We start from the raw sequence: 17,987 nt of genomic DNA, 5'->3' as shown, positions 1-17,987 counted from the left end.
TGCAAATAATAAATCATGCTAACATTACTCAACTTTAAATATGCACATCAAAATCTATAATATATGATAATACATGCCAATGCAAGTCATATCAAAATAAATATGAATCATAGTGTCATTAAAATCTACCTGTGAGCAAAAATTTTAACACACATAATATTCACTATATTAACTAAAGTATTGAAACTAGAAAATAAAATACTACTTCTTAATACCTGTAGGCTAATTAAGAAGTAAGAAATATTTTCTATTTCAATCTAATTATATGTAAATAACATAATAAATTTCTATGGGTAAGTTTATTATATAATTTACAACAATTACAAATATATCATATTAATATTTATGTGATTTCTTTAAATATAATTATTATCAAGAATGTTGTGGCTACTCTTCAATAAATCATATATTAATCACAATATGATATGCAGCGGAAGAATTTATATTGCATGCAAATATAATCATTAAATAAATAAATTCAATAACATGAATAATATCAAAAATGAAGATGATCTAGTGGACAACTATTTTGTCAAGTATAAATTAAAGAAGTGGACAAAAAAACTAACAAAACCATATATATATATATATATATATATATATATATATATATATATATATATTAACAGTACCCTTTTTGGAGAATGTTAATAAATTCCAAAACCCATTTCGTCGTCCAGTATCAACAACCATCTTTTTGATTGGTACTGCAGTAGCCCTTTGGTTGGGTGTTGGAGCAACATTACCTATTGAGAAATCCCTAACTTTAGGTCTCTTTTAAATTGATTCACTTGTGAATTAAAATCTCATATATATTGGGTATCTAGGGAGAATTCACTTTGAAAGGACTAATCCCTAGATACATCTTTGAACCTACTCTCAGTATGTAGATTTTTTCTAAATTTTTCTACCGTGTCAAACCAAACTACCCAACAAGCATTAGCTCTCCCTGAAAAGGAGGTGATCCAGCCGCACCTTCCAGTACGGCTACCTTGTTACGACTTCACTCCAGTCACTAGCCCTGCCTTCGGCATTATATATATATATATATATATATATATATATATATACACACGTTCTTCTTCACTTTTTCGTTTCCCATTTCTTTTTTTTTTTTAAATTGAGAAAACCTAGCGGAATCATGAAAATCATGCTATTATGAAGAATAATTACGACACAAATTTGAAGAATTCTTTTTGAGAGTATTTTCTATTATTCCCTCTTTTTATGGTGCGTCAATTTCAATTTCAATGATTTTTCTTACTTATTCCAAAATTCATACTATACATTTTTCTTTTGAAAACAATTAATCAAAATAATATACAGTAATTAAATTTTGAAATGGCAAGGCAGAGACAATTTTGCCCTAATACCACAATTAGATATTTTATAAAACTAGTAATTTGCGTACCTCTAGTCATTGCCAATAAATTCTTTGATTTAATTTAAAATTTCCAATTCTTGAATCACAAAGTCAGATGGAATCAAGTGTGTTTGTTTATTATTATGTGTTCAGAATTTGAGACCCAAACTTTATAAAGTTTATGAACAGTCGTGTTCTTTCCATCAAAGAACATACCAACTGCCAATATAATTAATTAATAATCGCAACACCACCCAAACTAATTTCTATATTATCAAATTAGACCACAATTAAAATATTCAACCATAATTTGATAATTTTTCTTCACGTAGATTTCATGACACTATTTTTTTTTTTTTTTTTTACTTAACTCTAAACCTTAGACTTCAACAAACCTTAAATCCTAATTGCCTCTGCTCAACCCTAAACTCTATTTGACTTCAACAAATCCAAAGCCCTAATTACACATTGATATTGCTAAACCCTAAATCTTAGTTAACATCACTAAATCCTACATTACCTCACTACATTCTATACAGTAGTTGACCTCAGTAAATTAAACCATAGTAAACATTCCTAAATTCTTCTTCAATAATAAACTCTAAATCCTTGATTAAGGTTTTTACATTGGATCTTATCACATTCTACAACATACTATAATTGCTTTATAGCCAAATTAAAAATACATAATAAATTAGCCAATTTCTTTTTTGGCAAACTGAAACTTAGTCTTCTAAAACACATACAGGTCAAATTATTATTATCTTTCTTACTTATTATTTTCTTTTTACAAAAATAAAATTCTATTTTAAATTTAACGTTTGATGTTTCAAATTCAAAATCGAAATATTTTTTAAAATATAGTATTTATGGATACTAATAGAAAGCATAGTTATTAAAATTGGACTTATAATATATATAGATATCTTTCGTCAAATAATTTAGTTCTATTTAATTTATTTTAATTTTAGTTATAAATTCACTTATCTTTAAATTAATTATATTTTTATTTAACAATAATTATAAATTTATTTTTTTTATAATTATATAATATCTATTAATATTATTTTTTAATAAATATTTGTAGTATATAATAATAAAATAGATATAAATTAATTAATAAATTATTAAAATTTAAAAATAAAAATTATTTTAATATAAAAACAAAATAAAATATCTATGATAGAGTAAAATTAATAAAATACTTATTGGTCTTGTTTTATATTGTTTTAGAATAATTAGATATTTTTAAAATGTTAATGAAAATATATATTTTAAATTTTAATTTTAAATTTTTTATTATTTTTTATTTTTTATTTACATAGTACCGAATTAACCGATTCAACACTAATAATCTAACAATTGAACTAATGACCCAATAATTTAATAGCCTAATTGATTCTATTATCAATTCGGTATTGACAACTATTAAATAACAGAGTTTTATATATATATAAAATAAAAAATATTAGAAAGATGAAAGAGAGAGTGAGAGAGAAGAATTAATTAGCATTAGTGAGATCAAATAATGCTTTTTCGATCCTAGTGAAGATTAGGATATGTATCCCAATTTACATGCAAATTTTTTTTTTTTTTTTGAAATGTCCTGATTCTGCATAAAATTTCAAAAAAACAAATCTACGATGAAAAAAAAAAAGAGTTGATTTATTTTACTGTTTAAGTTGGTAAAAATTCCGATGTAATTAACTTCATGTGAAGTTGATAGTTGAGAGTTGTCAGATGATAATTTAATTAAATCTGTCAAATTATTTAACGACTCTCAACTATTAACTTTACATGAAATTAACTGTACTTGAATTTTCACCTTTAAAATTATCATTTATTTTATTTTAGAAAAATGTCCTATTTTACTTCTTTAAATTAGTTAGTTATAAAACAATATATCTCCATGCTAAATATTCAATACATTATTAGTCAAAAATCTGTTTAATTCTTTTACAAAAACTCTAATTTATACAAGGTTTATATACTCCAACCCACTCGAATTCATTTAACTATATGCTTTGTAGTTTTTTTTTTTTTTCGTGAAGTATCGTTTTATAATTCAATCTTAACAGCAAAATAAAAAGATAAGTATTTCTATGGAAATCTTACCTTTAACACAAAACTGATCGCGCGAGTAAAGTTTTTTTTTTTTTTTTTTTTTATTCAAACTCAAACTTAAAAGATACTTTCTGGATACTAGATTTGTTTTTACATGGACATCCAAAGTTTCTATTCAGTAGTATCCTTCTTGATATTTTTACATGCACATCTAAAGTTATTCAAAAACTACTAAAAAAACACAACGAAAATTAAAAGGCAAAAAAAATTATGATGTAATATTTTTTTTAGAGATGTACCAAATTAATAAAGACTAAAACCTAACATTACCAATAAATTAAATCGATCACAACTAGAAAAAAGTCCAATATTATTAAGGTTTAATTACTCTGTTGGTCCTTATAGTTTTACCAAATTTTTAATTAGGTCCCTATATTTTTTTTCCTTTCAATTGGATCCCTATACTACAATAATTTTGTAATTAAGTCCTTCCTAGTGTAAAAAATATTAGAGTTAACTGAATATTTATTCGCAAATTGAAGGTATTTATAATTAAAAACTTAATTAAATCTTTGACCGCATGCATTCTGGTAAAAATATTATGTTAATTTTAACATTTTTAACATGAAAAGGACGTAATTATAAAATTAAAAGCAGTGTAGGGACTTAATTGAATAGAAAAAATGTATAGGAACCTAATTAAAAATTTGGTGAAACTATAGGGACCAATAGAGTAATTAAACCTATTATTAATACGAAATGTTTAAATGTTAACTCATTACGAAAAGAGGAGAGAAGAAAAATAACGTCTAACAATTAACAAAGATACTATCTGAAATTCCCAAATTAAAAATACACGTAATAATTCAGTGTATAAGTCACATCTTTTCATCCCATGAAGAACGCAACGTTTATCACCAGAGTATTGGCCTTATATTATTTGTGGTTTTATGGTTCAATGCGAAATTAAAATGCGGCACGGGTCGGTGTGAAAGCTAGGCCATTTTGTGCGTTTTGTCCCATTCATATAAACCACAAAAGTTGAAAAAATCGTGTTCTCGAAGAAATCTGATCTGTTGATGAGGATCCAGAGTTACTAACCCTAGATTTCATATTCTCATTAATAAATCTTACCTAGCTTATTCAATTATTTTTCATTTTATATATATATAGTTTATTAATTAACTCCGAGACGCTAAGAAGATTATTCTTTGTAATTCATGTCCATGTTGGCAACTAACTAGGTTCAACTTCTGTTACAGGACTGGCATCCAGTTTTCAAATAATTAAGATAACATATATAAATGACTCTTTTTCTTACTTTTCTGTCTTTGCCAACATGTATATCTTGTTTCCACCAGATGCTTTTGTACTATCAGAACCAATCACACGTTATGATCTATATAATCTTATTAGTTATATACTAAAATAATAAAATCAGCAATCAAAATTAATCATTATATATTTATATATAAAAGTATATTATTTAATTTATTTTAATATATATTTTATATTACTAATAAATTTTAATACCTGATTTTAATATAAAAATAAAATAATATTTTTATAATTTATATTCCCTTGAATATGAAAAATTGATATGGTTGGTTAGTCAAAATCAATTAAAAGCAACTTAATTTTACAGCGTACCATCTAAAAACTCGGGACCGACTTTTTTTAATTCGTCAATCTTTACTACCCCACTTGTATGATATAGGTTTGGTTCAACCTCATTTCATTGTCGTTGCTGTCTTTACTATTATTGAGATTATTGGTTCTTTTGTGTTTTGGTCAAACCAAATGAGTCTCGTTCTCATTTTGCTTTATATATATAACTCTAATATTAATTTTTATATCAATTTTATTTTAAATTCTATAAAATATTATATCAAAAAATTAACGCAATATTTTGTAGAATAATATATTATAAATAATTATTTAAAATTAAATATAAAATTTGTCATAATATTTAGTCTCGATTTAATTTAAATTTTTACTTATTTTATCAAGATAATTATATAAATAATAAAATTTTATTGAATTTTTATTATTGTCTGAGATTCATTTCATTATATTTATCAATTTTTTTTTGGTGACATTATATTTATCAATTTTAATTTTAAACCAATTTATTTTTTAAAAATATTAAAAAATATTCTAAAAGTATTAAAATTGCTTTCAACAGTCAACACTCAGCACGTGCAAATGCAAGTTTGAATCTGGGCCCCTCCACAGTGGCACAGTCACATTCAAAGGGCTAATATCATAGGGTGGTAGGCCATTTTCTACATTCTGGATCATGTAAATAAATAACAAATTAAACTACTAATTTAATGATAAGTATTAAACTACTCTTCCACCTTAGTCCATGACAACAATAAAGACGTCTCATGATTCACAAATTTAGCTCAACAGAATACACAAATTAAATTATAATTTAGTCTTTATCTTATCTTATAGTTATCTTTATCTTTATCTCTATTTTATCTTAATCTACTTTTATCTTTCATAGGCCAATACTCTATATATACTTAGTTTTACCTTCATAGTTTGCAATTCAATCAATCAACAATCAATAAAATTTTCTTCATCTTTTTCTTTTACAATTCTTTTATTTTCCTATTCTTTCACAATTTTATTATGGTATCAGAGCTCATCTTGAGCTCTGCTGACATCCATGGATCAAGGAGAAAGGGCACACCAGCAACTTCATTCGGAGCCTCTTTTAGATCTTTCGTCAGCCCAACACTTTTCTTTCATGGCACTTCCTTCCAATAAAGAAGCTCGTCCTTCAAACCAACTTGAACTTTTGCCAAGTCCAACTACTCATTATCTTTGTTCTTTCAATGCCTTTTCTACTGTTAACAATTCTTCAAATCGAGATTCATTCTTGAATACTTGGATCATTGATTCTGGTGCCACAGATCACATTGCATTAAATTTGTCTTGGTTTATTTCTTACACACAAATTTCTCCTATTATTGTTCATTTACCAAATGGTTCTCGAACTACTGTTTCTTATAAAGGCATCGTTCAATTTTCACCATCCTTGGTTCTTCATGATGTTCTTTATTTACCTCAATTCAACTTTAATATTATCTCTGTTTCAAAAATTACTTCAGCACTCATATGTGAACTCACTTTTTCATCTTCTTCTTGCACTCTACAGAGCAACAATTTGGGGACGATTGATTTGGCCAGAATGAGAGAGGGATTATATGTCTTTGAACCTAATTTCGGTAAAAATTCATCCACTACACACTCCATAAATTCCATCCAATCTCCACCCATTACACCTTCCAATATATGGCATTTTCGTTTAGGACACCTTTCTGGGCAAAGACTTAATCATTTACATAAACAATTTCCTTTTATCTCTATGCATCATAACGAGGCTTGTGACATTTGTCATCTTTCTAAACAAAAGAAACTTTCATTTTCTCAAAGTTTTAACAAAGCCAATGCAAGTTTTGATTTATTACACTTTGACATTTGGGGTCCGTTTCGACAAAATTCTATTCATAATCATAAATATTTTTTTACTATTGTTGATGATTTTAGCCGCTTTACATGGGTTACTTTATTAAAATCAAAAGGAGAAGTGCAAAATCAAATAAAAAATTTTATTACTTTAATTGAAACACAATTCAACTCCAAAGTCAAAACTATTCGTTCCGATAATGGACCAGAATTTATTTTACCTGATTTTTATGCTTCAAAGGGCATTATTCATCAACGTAGTTGTGTTGAAACTCCTCAACAAAATGAAAGGGTAGAACGTAAGCATCAACATATTTTGAATATAGCTCGTGCTCTTATGTTTCAATCTAATTTACCATCATCTTTTTGGTCTTATGCTGTTGGACATGCTGTTTATTTACTTAATAGAGTTCCATCATCCGCAATTAATTTTAAAACACCATTTGAGATTTTATTCAATCATCCACCAAATTATCATGACCTTAAAGTTTTTGGATGTTTATGTTTTGTTTCTACACAAATGGCAAACATATCAAAATTTGATCCAAGAGCCAAAAAGGCTGTATTTATTGGCTTTCAACCTGGTTTTAAAGGGTATATTGTTTATGTTTTAGAAGATAAAAGAATTGAGATTTCTAGAAACATGATTTTTTATGAAATAATCTTGCCCTTAGTCACAAAAAATGTCCAATTCCAGACACTCAGCCCAACATTGCCAAACACACCTTCTCAAAAACAAGATTCAGTTAGTCTTCCAGTTGAACCCTCACCTATACCCATTGACCCAACTCCACCGAGTTCTTTATTTTTCCCAACAACCTCTCCTTCTTCCTCACTATCGTTTCCTAACCAAGTTGAACCCATGACCACTGAATCACTTTCAACACTAGACACCAGTCCACCATCACCTTCTCATCCCCCTGTCACCTTCTTCACCACCTGAGCAACCCCATCCTCGTCATTCCGACCGGCCTCACCGACCTCCAGCATATCTCTCTGATTACTTGTGTAATTCCTCTCTCATCTCTACAAATCAATCTCCCTCAAAGTGCAAGTATCCTTTATCTTCAGTCATGTCTTTTTCTTCTCTTTCATCTTCACATAAAAAGTTTCTTTTATCTCTACATTCTGACGTTGAGCCAAAGTCTTTTAAGGACGCCAATCAACACTCTAATTGGCGTAGTGCTATGAAAGATGAGTTGGATGCTCTTGAGCAAAACAAAACTTGGCGTCTTGTTGATTGCCCTGCAGGGGTTAAGCCAATTGGCTGTAAATGGGTCTATCGCATCAAACGCAAGCCTGATGGTTCAATTGATCAATATAAAGCACGCTTTGTGGCTAAAGGATTCACTCAAACTGAAGGTGTTGATTTCTTGGAAACTTTCTCCCCTGTTGTCAAGCCTGCCACCATCAGATTAGTTTTGGCATTGGCCTCTATGAAGCATTGGCCTATACATCAGTTGGATGTCAATAATGCTTTCTTACATGGGGATCTTTCTGAGAATGTTTATATAACTCTGCCACCCAGATTTATATCTCCTCAACCGAATCAATGATGTAAGCTACTAAAGTCATTGTATGGTTTACGACAATCTAGTCGTATGTGGTATGACAAACTTTCTCATCTTTTGCTATCTCATGGATATCAGCAGACCTCATCTGATTATAGTTTATTTGTCAAATTCATTGGTGATCAAATTTCTATCCTTTTAGTCTATGTTGACGACATTGTTCTCACTGGTAATTCTATTTCTGAACTTGCTGCCATTAAGTCTATTTTGCACCAACACTTTCGAATTAAAGACTTGGGTCCATTAAAATATTTTTTGGGTATTGAGGTTGCTCAATCAGAGAAGGGAATTTGCTTATCTCAGAGAAAATATTGTCTTGATCTTCTGGAGGATTCTGGTTTATTAGGTGCTAAACCTGCCTCTGTTCCAATGGATAATACCACAAGACTATATCAAGACAAAAGTTCCCTGCTATCCGACCCTTTTGTATATCGTCGTTTGGTTGGCCGTCTTATCTATCTCACCACTACTCGATCGGACATCATGTATGCCACTCAACAATTAAGTCAATTCATGGCATCTCCTACTGAATCTCATCTTCAAGCTGCCAAGCATGTGTTACGATATCTGAAAACTAGTCCCGGCAAAGGACTTTTCTTTCCAAGGGAATCAGAAATTCAGCTTCTCGGCTTCAGTGACTCTGATTGGGCCAGATGTCCTGACACTCGGCGATCTTTAACAGGTTATTGTTTCTTCTTAGGCAGTTCTTTAGTCTCTTGGAAGACCAAGAAACAAACCACCGTTGCCCGCTCATCCACGGAAGCAGAATATCGTGCACTTGCCAACACAACTTGTGAACTTCAATGGATACTAAATGTGTTACAATTTTTACGCATCTCTCCTATCCGCCCACCAGTTTTATATTGTGATAATCAGAGTGCTCTTCATATTGTTGCCAACCCGATTTTTCATGAACGGACCAAACATTTAGAGGTTGATTGTCACTTGGTTCGACAAAAAGCTCAAGCTGGAGTGATGAAACTTCTCCCAATTCCCTCTTCTGGGCAACTAGCTGACATCTTCACCAAGCCTTTGTCTCCTCAACCCTTCCATCTTAATCTGAATAAGCTTAGTGTTCTTGACATCTTTCATCCTCCAGCTTGCGGGGGCGTATTAAACTACTCTTCCACCTTAGCCCGTGACAACAATAAAGACGTCTCACGATCCACAAATTCAGCTCAACAGAATACACAAATTAAATTATAATTTAGTCTTTATCTTATCTTATAGTTATCTTTATCTTTATCTCTATCTTATCTTTATCTACTTTTATCTTTCATAGGCCAATACTCTATATATACTTAGTTTTACCTTCATAGTTTACAATTCAATCAATCAACAATCAATAAAATTTTCTTCATCTTTTTCTTTTACAATTCTTTTATTTTCCTATTCTTTCACAATTTTATTAATAAGAAAGAAGAAAAATAGAAAATAACAAAGTATATTTGATCACTTTCTGGTCCTCAGTAGTTAGCATGAGTCCTCTTTCCTCTAGAATCTGGGATCAATTATGGTGGGTTCCAATTTCTGTCTCTTTTTTAAGAATCTTATGCTACGGACGTAATTAGAAAAGAAGGAAACTGTGTTTACTAAGAAAAAACACCACTTCAGCTTAATTTCAATGCAAACCAGCCACGCGTCACGTTTCTCCAACACTTATTACATGAAAATTTTCAGCGACATTACTTGTCTTCTTGATTTACCCGAAATATCTTTCCATCGGATCGTGTCTCCCAAAATAATATGAGAAAAAAATACATGATATATGATAATTACTTTCTTTGTTGAAAAGTTCTCTCTCATGAGATTTTTTGGGCATTAAGATATATATTAGACTAAATATTTCTAAAGTCTTGATAGACCATCTACCTATGTAAATGATTTATTTCACTCAGTTACGTAATTATATATATCTTATTCTTTCTATAATACAATGCAATTAGATGATGAGTCGATCAAAATTTATACTATATAGTGTTATTTTAAAGATGAAACTGTATTTTTTTTAAACTTATATAAGTTTTGACAATTTCATTTAAATAAATTAGAAGTCTTTTGTTTTATTCGGGATTTAATAATTTAATCTAACATTAGATCATAAAAATGGGTCCAATTCTGAATTATTATTGTTCATAAGAAATTAAATTAGAAACAGAGGACATAGAGAAAGCACAGGATAATTGTCACCCAAGGAGGTAGCAACAGAATCGGTGAGCAAATAAAACTTGTTATTTAATTAATTGTTAAACACGTGTCAACAATGTAAAGGCTTTTATTACTACGAAGAATTGAAGATATCTATAAGTACGTGGCTTGTGGCCAAACATTCGTAGGTGCTTTCGGCCGCTGGCACCGTTGAAACCGAGGGTAGAATCCAAGAAAGCTTTGATTAAAAGAACAGAGAGAGAGAGAGAGAGATAGAGAGAGAGAGATGAGGGTGTTTCCGAGGTTGAAATCTCTATCAAGAGCAGTGCACCAAGAACAAGTAGAACAAGAGAAGGAGAGAAACAATAATCATGAGTACCCTGTAATCAAAATCCAAGAAGAAGGAACATTAAAGAGCACGTGCTTAACAGTATGGAGAAAATCTCTTGTCATGAATTGCAAGGGTTTCACAGTCATCGATTCCCACGGAAATCTTGTCTATAGGGTCGACAATTACATCCACAACCCCAACGAGGTTGTTCTCATGGATGCTTCTGGAAACTCTGTTCTCACCATGTGCCGGCGCACCAAGGTATGTAATGTCAGAATAAATTGTTCTTAGCTATAATATATTAAGACGTGTTATGTTTGATGTGATAATACTACTTGTATATGCAGAAGCTTGGGTTCGGAGATAATTGGTATGTGTATGAAGGGGAAGGTAGGGAGAGTCCAATTTGTTGTGTAAAGAAGCATGTGAGTATTTTACAGGGAAACCCCAAGGTTCAAGCCTACGTGTACCGGCGGCATAAGCCATGTGTGGCGGCGTTTACGGTGGAAGGTTCGTACGCGCAACGGACGTGTAAGGTGTTGGACGAGTGTGGAAGCGAGGTGGCTCAGATCAAGAGGAAGGAAGCGAATACGAAGAACGTTAACGTGTCGTTTGGGATGGACATTTTTCAGTTGCTTGTGCATCCTGGCTTTGATCCTGCTTTCGCCATGGCACTTGTCTTGCTTCTCGATCAAATGTTTTCTTAGCACTGTTTTCCCCCTCCCCTTTTTTTTGTTCTACTTCTTGTACTTGAGGAAATCCATTTTCAAAAATAAGATGAAATACAAAAACTATCCATTATTGAACTGCTTATTGATTGTGTGCTAATAATGAATTTATAATTTTAATTTATTTTTGCTTTTTATTATACAATTGGACTAAACCTAGTTTAATCTAAATGGTTGCAACCTTAATACTTTGTGAATTCATAACACTGAATTTAAATTTTAAACTATGAATATAATGAACAGAGGTGATAGGTTCGAATTAAAATTAAGGTTGTGTTTGGTCAGTATCTTTGAGATTTACAGACATATACACTAATATATAGAAAAATAAAGACACAAAAATACACTAAAATTTTAACATCAACTTAAATTACTACTAGAAACTCAACAAAAAATTTATATCAATAATTAACTCAACAATTCTTATTTTTTAAAAAAATAAAAATAATTTAACCAAACATGAATAAGGAAAGAAAAAAAGAAGGTAAAAAGGAAGGGGAGTATGCCGACGAAGGTGGAGGAGCGAAATGGAGGTGGCGCAGAGTTGGGAATGCTCAACGTCTAAGGCCTCAGTGACTTGCTGATGGTTTGTGATCCGGTCCTGCCATCGTCCGATAATCATAAAATGGGTCATCTACGCCAATGATCTCCGATCTAGACAAAAGAGAAGAAGATCTGAAGAATGAGATAAGGAGGATGAAGAGAGAAGAGTATTGATGGTTGAGAGAAGAGGAAAAAGGAAGGAGGGAGAACAAAGAGTGAAAAGGTAAAAAAAGGTCAAATTTTGTGTTATATGTATATCCATTGTGTCTTAGTGTCGTAGTTTTAAAAAAAATACAAAATACATAATTTTATGTGTATTTATGTACTATGTTCATCAAAAATCTATATCTCAACAAATAAATAGTAAATATGTGTCACTGTGTCTATGTATTAGTGTTTATGTCTTGACAAACAAACACAGCACAATAGAACAATAGAACAAACTTTCGAACCAAAAATAAATGTGAAAAGTGAACCATCTCCTGATAGCTCAACCGAGCTCAGGCCGCTTCGCACCAAGAAACAGTTTATATGGACAAAGGACTATATAACACCATAAGCTGAGAAGTAGCATTGCAAACCCCTGAAATAGGAATATGAAAATTTCATGAGTTTTTTCATTAGGATAATGAGTTTTCACTTGAATAGGAACGTTTCCTTTCTATATATCGTTCTCATAATTTCAAATTTCACTCTTCCATTTCTACAATTACTAATACATATTCACACACCTTAATTCTGTTGGGTTTTTGGGCTCCGTTCCTATGTGGAGAAAAAGTCCAAATGTTAGTATCCAAACCCATGAATAGTTGAAATGGCTAATATAAGTTAGGGTTGAGTGAGAGAGAGGTCATTTTGCAAGAGAACACCAAACACTAGAGAGAAGAGAAGAGAGAAAGTTATTTTCGCACATACACAAAGCTATCTCTGTAAATTGGTCACTGCAGATTCGTTAACCGTTGGATCGAGCTCAAATTTGGACAGAGTGTTCTACACATCTGGTTCTTTGATTTCACCGTTCGGATCTTCAATTAGACATCTATAGCTAGAGATATTGGCCATGTACAGTAGCTCTATTTTTGTGGTATTTTCATCTTCTTGTTCTTGTTTTGAAAGCTTTGAAGCTTGGGTTGTTTGGCTTGTTGTATGCACGTTTTGTGCAGTAATTTGTGACTCTCTTGTACCCTATTTTTCATCATAGTGAAGCTATATCCTGGTCTTGGTGACTCGTGGTTTTTACTTCTTTCATTGAGGAGGTTTTCCACGTTAAAAATCTTGGTGTGTTAGCTTATTTATAATTTCTGGTTTATGTGATTTTTTTGCTGCTATTGGGTATTATTGTGTTGGTGTTAATACTTGTTGTGAGTAGATATTGTTGCTCCTCTAATTCTTGCAAGTAGGAAATTGTGTGTTTTATTCCTATCAATTGGCATCAGAGCTCAGTTTTGGGTATTTAGTTATAACTTGCTTGAAAGATGGAGGTAAATAATTCTACTAGGATGATAAGTTTGAATGGCACTAATTACTATCTATGGAAGGGCAAAATGAAAGATTTGTTGTTTGTCAAAAATCTACATTTACCCGTATTTTCTACACAAAAACCAGAATCTAAAATAGATGAAGAATGGGAGTTTGAACACCAACAAGTTTGTGATTTTATTAGGCAATGAGTGGATGATAATGTTTATAATCATATTGCTAATGAGACTCATGCTAGGGCTTTGTGGAATCAAATTGAATCTTTGTATACTTCCAAGTCTGGCAATAATAAATTGTACTTGTTGAATATGTTGATGAATTTGAGATACAAGGAGGGGTCACAAATATTAGATCACTTGAATGAATTTCAAGGGGTTCTGGATCAGTTGTCAAGCATGGGAATCAAGTTTGAAGATGAGGTTCAAGGATTGTGGTTGCTGAATACTCTACCAGATTCTTGAGAGAAATTTCGTATCTCTCTTACTAATTCTGCTCCAAATGGTAAAGTGAGCATGCAACTTGTTAAAGGTGGCATTTTAAATGAAGAGATGAGAAGGAAGACGCAGAATTCTTCGTCACACTCTGAAATGTTAGTCACTGAAATCAGGGGGAGAAATCAGAATAGAGTTCAAAAGGGTAGAGATAAAATCAAGAGCAAATCCAAGGGAAGATACAAGAATGTTGAGTGTCACTACTGTCACAAAATGGGTCACGTTAAAAAATATTGCTATCTTTGGAAAAAGGAAAACAAAGGTAAGCAAGAAAAGAAGGATGATAGTGGTAATGATCGTGTATCTTCTATTTCAGATGATCTTCTTACTGTTGATATTGCTGATTACGAGTACAAGGTTAATCTTATTTCTGATGATGAGTTCAGCTGGGTAATTGATAGTGGCGCCTCAATACATGTTACACCAAAGAAGGAGTTCTTCACTTCTTATACTCCAGGTAATTTTGGAGTACTTAAGATGGGTAATGATGGCTTGGCCAAGGTTATTGGTGTAGGAGATGTTTGTCTTGAGACCAATATGGGAATGAAGCTACTACTCAAAGATGTTAGACACGCTCCAGATGTTCGCTTGAATTTGGTTTCAGTTAAAAGGCTTGATAATGAAGGCTTTGTAAACACTTTCGGTTTTGGACAATGGAAGCTTACTAAAGGCAACTTAGTGGTGGCTCGAGAAAAAGGTACTTCAAGTTTGTATGTGATGCATGCCATGATTGCAAAAGGTAGTGTGAATACGATTGAAAGTAAAGAAGTTTGTAGCTTGTGGCACAGACGACTTGGTCATATTAGTGAAAAAGGACTTAGCTGTTTGGCTCGAAAGGATGCTCTTTCAGGTTTGAAGAATGTAGAGTTGGAGAAATGTTCTCATTGCATGGCTGGCAAACAAAGAAGATTATCCTTCAAGAAGCATCAACCTTCAAGAAAATCAGACTTTTTGGAATTGGTGCATTCCGATATTTATAGTCCTTTGAAGGTACGGTCATTTAGTGGAGCTATTTACTTTATTACTTTTATTGATGATCATTCAAGAAAGCTTTGGACTTATGCTTTAAAAACAAAGAACCAAGCTTTGGAAAAGTTCAAACAATTCCAAGCCTTGGTTGAGAGGCAAACAGGTAAAAAGCTTAAATGTATTCGCACTGATAATGGTGGTGAGTATTGTGGACCATTTGATGAGTATTGCAAGCAGCAAGGCATTAGGCATGAAAAGACACCTCCTAAAATACCTCAATTGAATGGTTTGGCAGAAAGGATGAATAGAACACTGATTGAAAGAGTTAGGTGTATGCTTACTGAAGCTAAGCTACCTAAAGTCTTTTGGGGTGAAGCGCTACTTACAGCGGCTCATGTGATTAATCTGAGTCCTACAATTGCTTTGGACAATGATGTTCCGGATCATGTTTGGTCGGGCAAAGATGTCTCGTATGGTCACTTGAGAGTCTTTGGATGCAAAGCATTTGTTCATGTTCCAAAGGATGAGAGGTCCAAGTTGGATGTGAAGACAAGGCAGTGCATTTTTATTGGGTATGGTCAAGATGAGTTTGGTTACAGGCTTTATGATCCAGTTGAAAAGAAACTTGTAAGAAGCCGTGATGTAGAGTTTGTTGAAGACCAGACCATTGAAGAAATTGATAAGGCAGAGAAGAGTCAATCACAAGAGAGCAGTGACTTGACTGATGTAGATCCAGTTCAGCCGCCTCCTTCATTAGAACTAGCAGAGAATCAAGATCAGGAGCATATGCAGCAAAATGAGCCTTTGGTTCCTGATGACCAGGACATGGGAGATCCGATTGATGTTCCAGTTGATGATGATGCTGATAATCAACCTGAGTTACTTGAAGATCCACCAGGTTTCCATCCTAGGAGGTCTACTAGAGAGCGACGGCCTTCAACGAGGTATCCTTCTAGTGAGTATGTAACATTTACTGATGGATATGTGACCTTGACTGATGGGGGAGAACCTGAATGTTATGCGGAAGCTATGGAAGGTGACGACAATAAGAAATGGTTTAATGCAATGCAAGATGAAATGAAATCCTTGCATGATAATCAAACATTTGAGCTTGTGAAGTTGCCAAAAGGGAAGAAAGCTTTGCAGAACAGGTGGGTTTATAGGTTGAAGCATGAAGAAAATTCTCAATATCCAAGGTACAAGGCTAGATTGGTGGTCAAGGGCTACATGCAGAAAAAGGGAGTTGACTATAATGAAATTTTTTCACTGGTTGTGAGAAGATCTTCTATTAGGACTGTTTTGAGTTTGGCTGCAAATCTTGATTTAGAGATAGAGCAGATGGATGTGAAAACTGCTTTCCTTCATGGTGATCTTAAGGATGAAATTTACATGGAACAACCTGAAGGTTTCATGGTAAAAGACAAAGAGGATCATGTTTGCAAACTGAAGAAGAGCTTGTATGGCTTGAAGCAAGCTCCAAGACAATGGTACAAGAAGTTCGAGTCTGTTATGGCAGAACAAGGCTACAAGAAGACTACTTCTGATCATTGTGTATTTGTTAAACAGTTTGCTAGTAATGATTTTATTATCCTTTTGATATATGTTGATGACATGCTTATTGTTGGTCAGAATGCTTCTAGGATTGATATGTTGAAGAAGCAACTTGCAATGTCATTTGCAATGAAGGACCTTGGGCCAGCAAAGGATATTCTTGGCATAAGAATCGAGCGTGATAGAAAGGAGAAGAAACTTTGGTTGTCACAGGAGAAATACATAGAGACAATGTTGCACAGATTTCAAATGGAGAAAGCAAAGGCCGTTAGTACTCCTCTTGCTACACACTTCAAATTGAGTTGCAAGCAAAGTCCATCAAGTGATGAAGAGAAGAAAGACATGGAAAAGGTTCCATATGCATCAGCCGTGGGTAGTTTAATGTATGCTATGGTGTGCACAAGACCGGATATAGCTCATGCTGTTGGTTATGTTAGCCGTTTTGTTTCAAACCCAGGAAGAGAGCATTGGAATGTTGTAAAATGGATAATGAGATATCTTCGTGGTACTTCTAACATGAAGTTGTGTTATGGAAGTGATAAGCCTATTCTAGTTGGTTACACTGACTCAGACATGGCAGGAGATATTGACTCTAGAAGGTCCATTTCAGGCTTTTTGATCAACTTTGCGGGTGGAGCTGTGTCTTGGCAATCAAGATTACAAAAATGTGTTGCTTTGTCTACTACTGAGGCCGAGTTTATTGCCATTACTGAAGCGTGCAAGGAGATGCTTTGGATGAAGAAATTCTTGAAGGAACTCGAATCTACTCAAGAGAGGTATGTGTTGTTTTGTGATAGTCAAACTGCTATACATCTTGGTAAAAATTCTACTTTTTATTCTCGATCCAAACATATTGATGTGAGGTATCATTGGATACGTGATGTTTTGGATGCTGAGTTGTTGGAACTTGAAAAGGTTCATACTGATGAGAATTGTTCTGATATGATGACCAAGGCATTACCAAGATGGAAGTTTGAAGTTTGTTGCTTAATCGCCGGATTGGCGGTTACCTCCACATAGTCGTGAGGGGGAGATTTGTTGGGTTTTTGGGCTCCCTTCCTATGTGGAGAAAAAGCCCAAATGCTAGTATCCAAACCCATGAATAGTTGAAGTGGCTGAGGTGAGTTAGGGTTGAGTGAGAGAGAGGTCATTTTGCAAGAGAACACCAAACACTAGAGAGAAGAGAAGAGAGAAAGTTATTTTCGCACATACACAAAGCTGTCTCTGTAAATTGGTCACTGCAGATTCGTTAACCGTTGGATCGAGCTC

At 32.7% G+C, this 17,987-nt stretch overlaps 2 protein-coding genes across 2 annotated transcripts; both read left to right on the top strand.

Annotated features, from left to right (window-relative positions):
• The first annotated feature begins 8,094 nt into the window (after window positions 1-8,094).
• Window positions 8,095-8,463, top strand: LOC140179129 (uncharacterized mitochondrial protein AtMg00820-like). The gene has a single exon (XM_072217763.1). It carries the CDS (start codon window positions 8,095-8,097, stop codon window positions 8,461-8,463), a length of 369 nt encoding a protein of 122 aa, XP_072073864.1.
• A 2,325-nt stretch (window positions 8,464-10,788) lies between these two features.
• Window positions 10,789-11,770, top strand: LOC112749693 (protein LURP-one-related 8). Its single transcript, XM_025798040.3, has 2 exons — window positions 10,789-11,218; window positions 11,305-11,770. Exons 1-2 carry the CDS (start codon window positions 10,913-10,915, stop codon window positions 11,662-11,664), a joined length of 666 nt encoding a protein of 221 aa, XP_025653825.1. The 5' UTR covers window positions 10,789-10,912; the 3' UTR covers window positions 11,665-11,770.
• Window positions 11,771-17,987: the final 6,217 nt, after the last annotated feature.

The sequence above is a fragment of the Arachis hypogaea genome, chromosome 15, assembly GCF_003086295.3.
Source record: "Arachis hypogaea cultivar Tifrunner chromosome 15, arahy.Tifrunner.gnm2.J5K5, whole genome shotgun sequence".
NCBI lineage: Eukaryota > Viridiplantae > Streptophyta > Magnoliopsida > Fabales > Fabaceae > Arachis > Arachis hypogaea.
Note: the sequence above shows the minus strand (reverse complement) of the source record. Positions and strands in the feature narration are given on the sequence as shown.

Excerpts from the sequence above, each read along its gene's own strand:
- LOC140179129 (XM_072217763.1), top strand. The coding sequence starts at position 8,095 with ATGAAAGATGAGTTGGATGCTCTTGAGCAAAACAAAACTTGGCGTCTT.
- LOC112749693 (XM_025798040.3), top strand. The coding sequence starts at position 10,913 with ATGAGGGTGTTTCCGAGGTTGAAATCTCTATCAAGAGCAGTGCACCAA. Across the intron at positions 11,219-11,304 it reads CCATGTGCCGGCGCACCAAG|AAGCTTGGGTTCGGAGATAA; the intron begins GTATGTAATGTC and ends TTGTATATGCAG.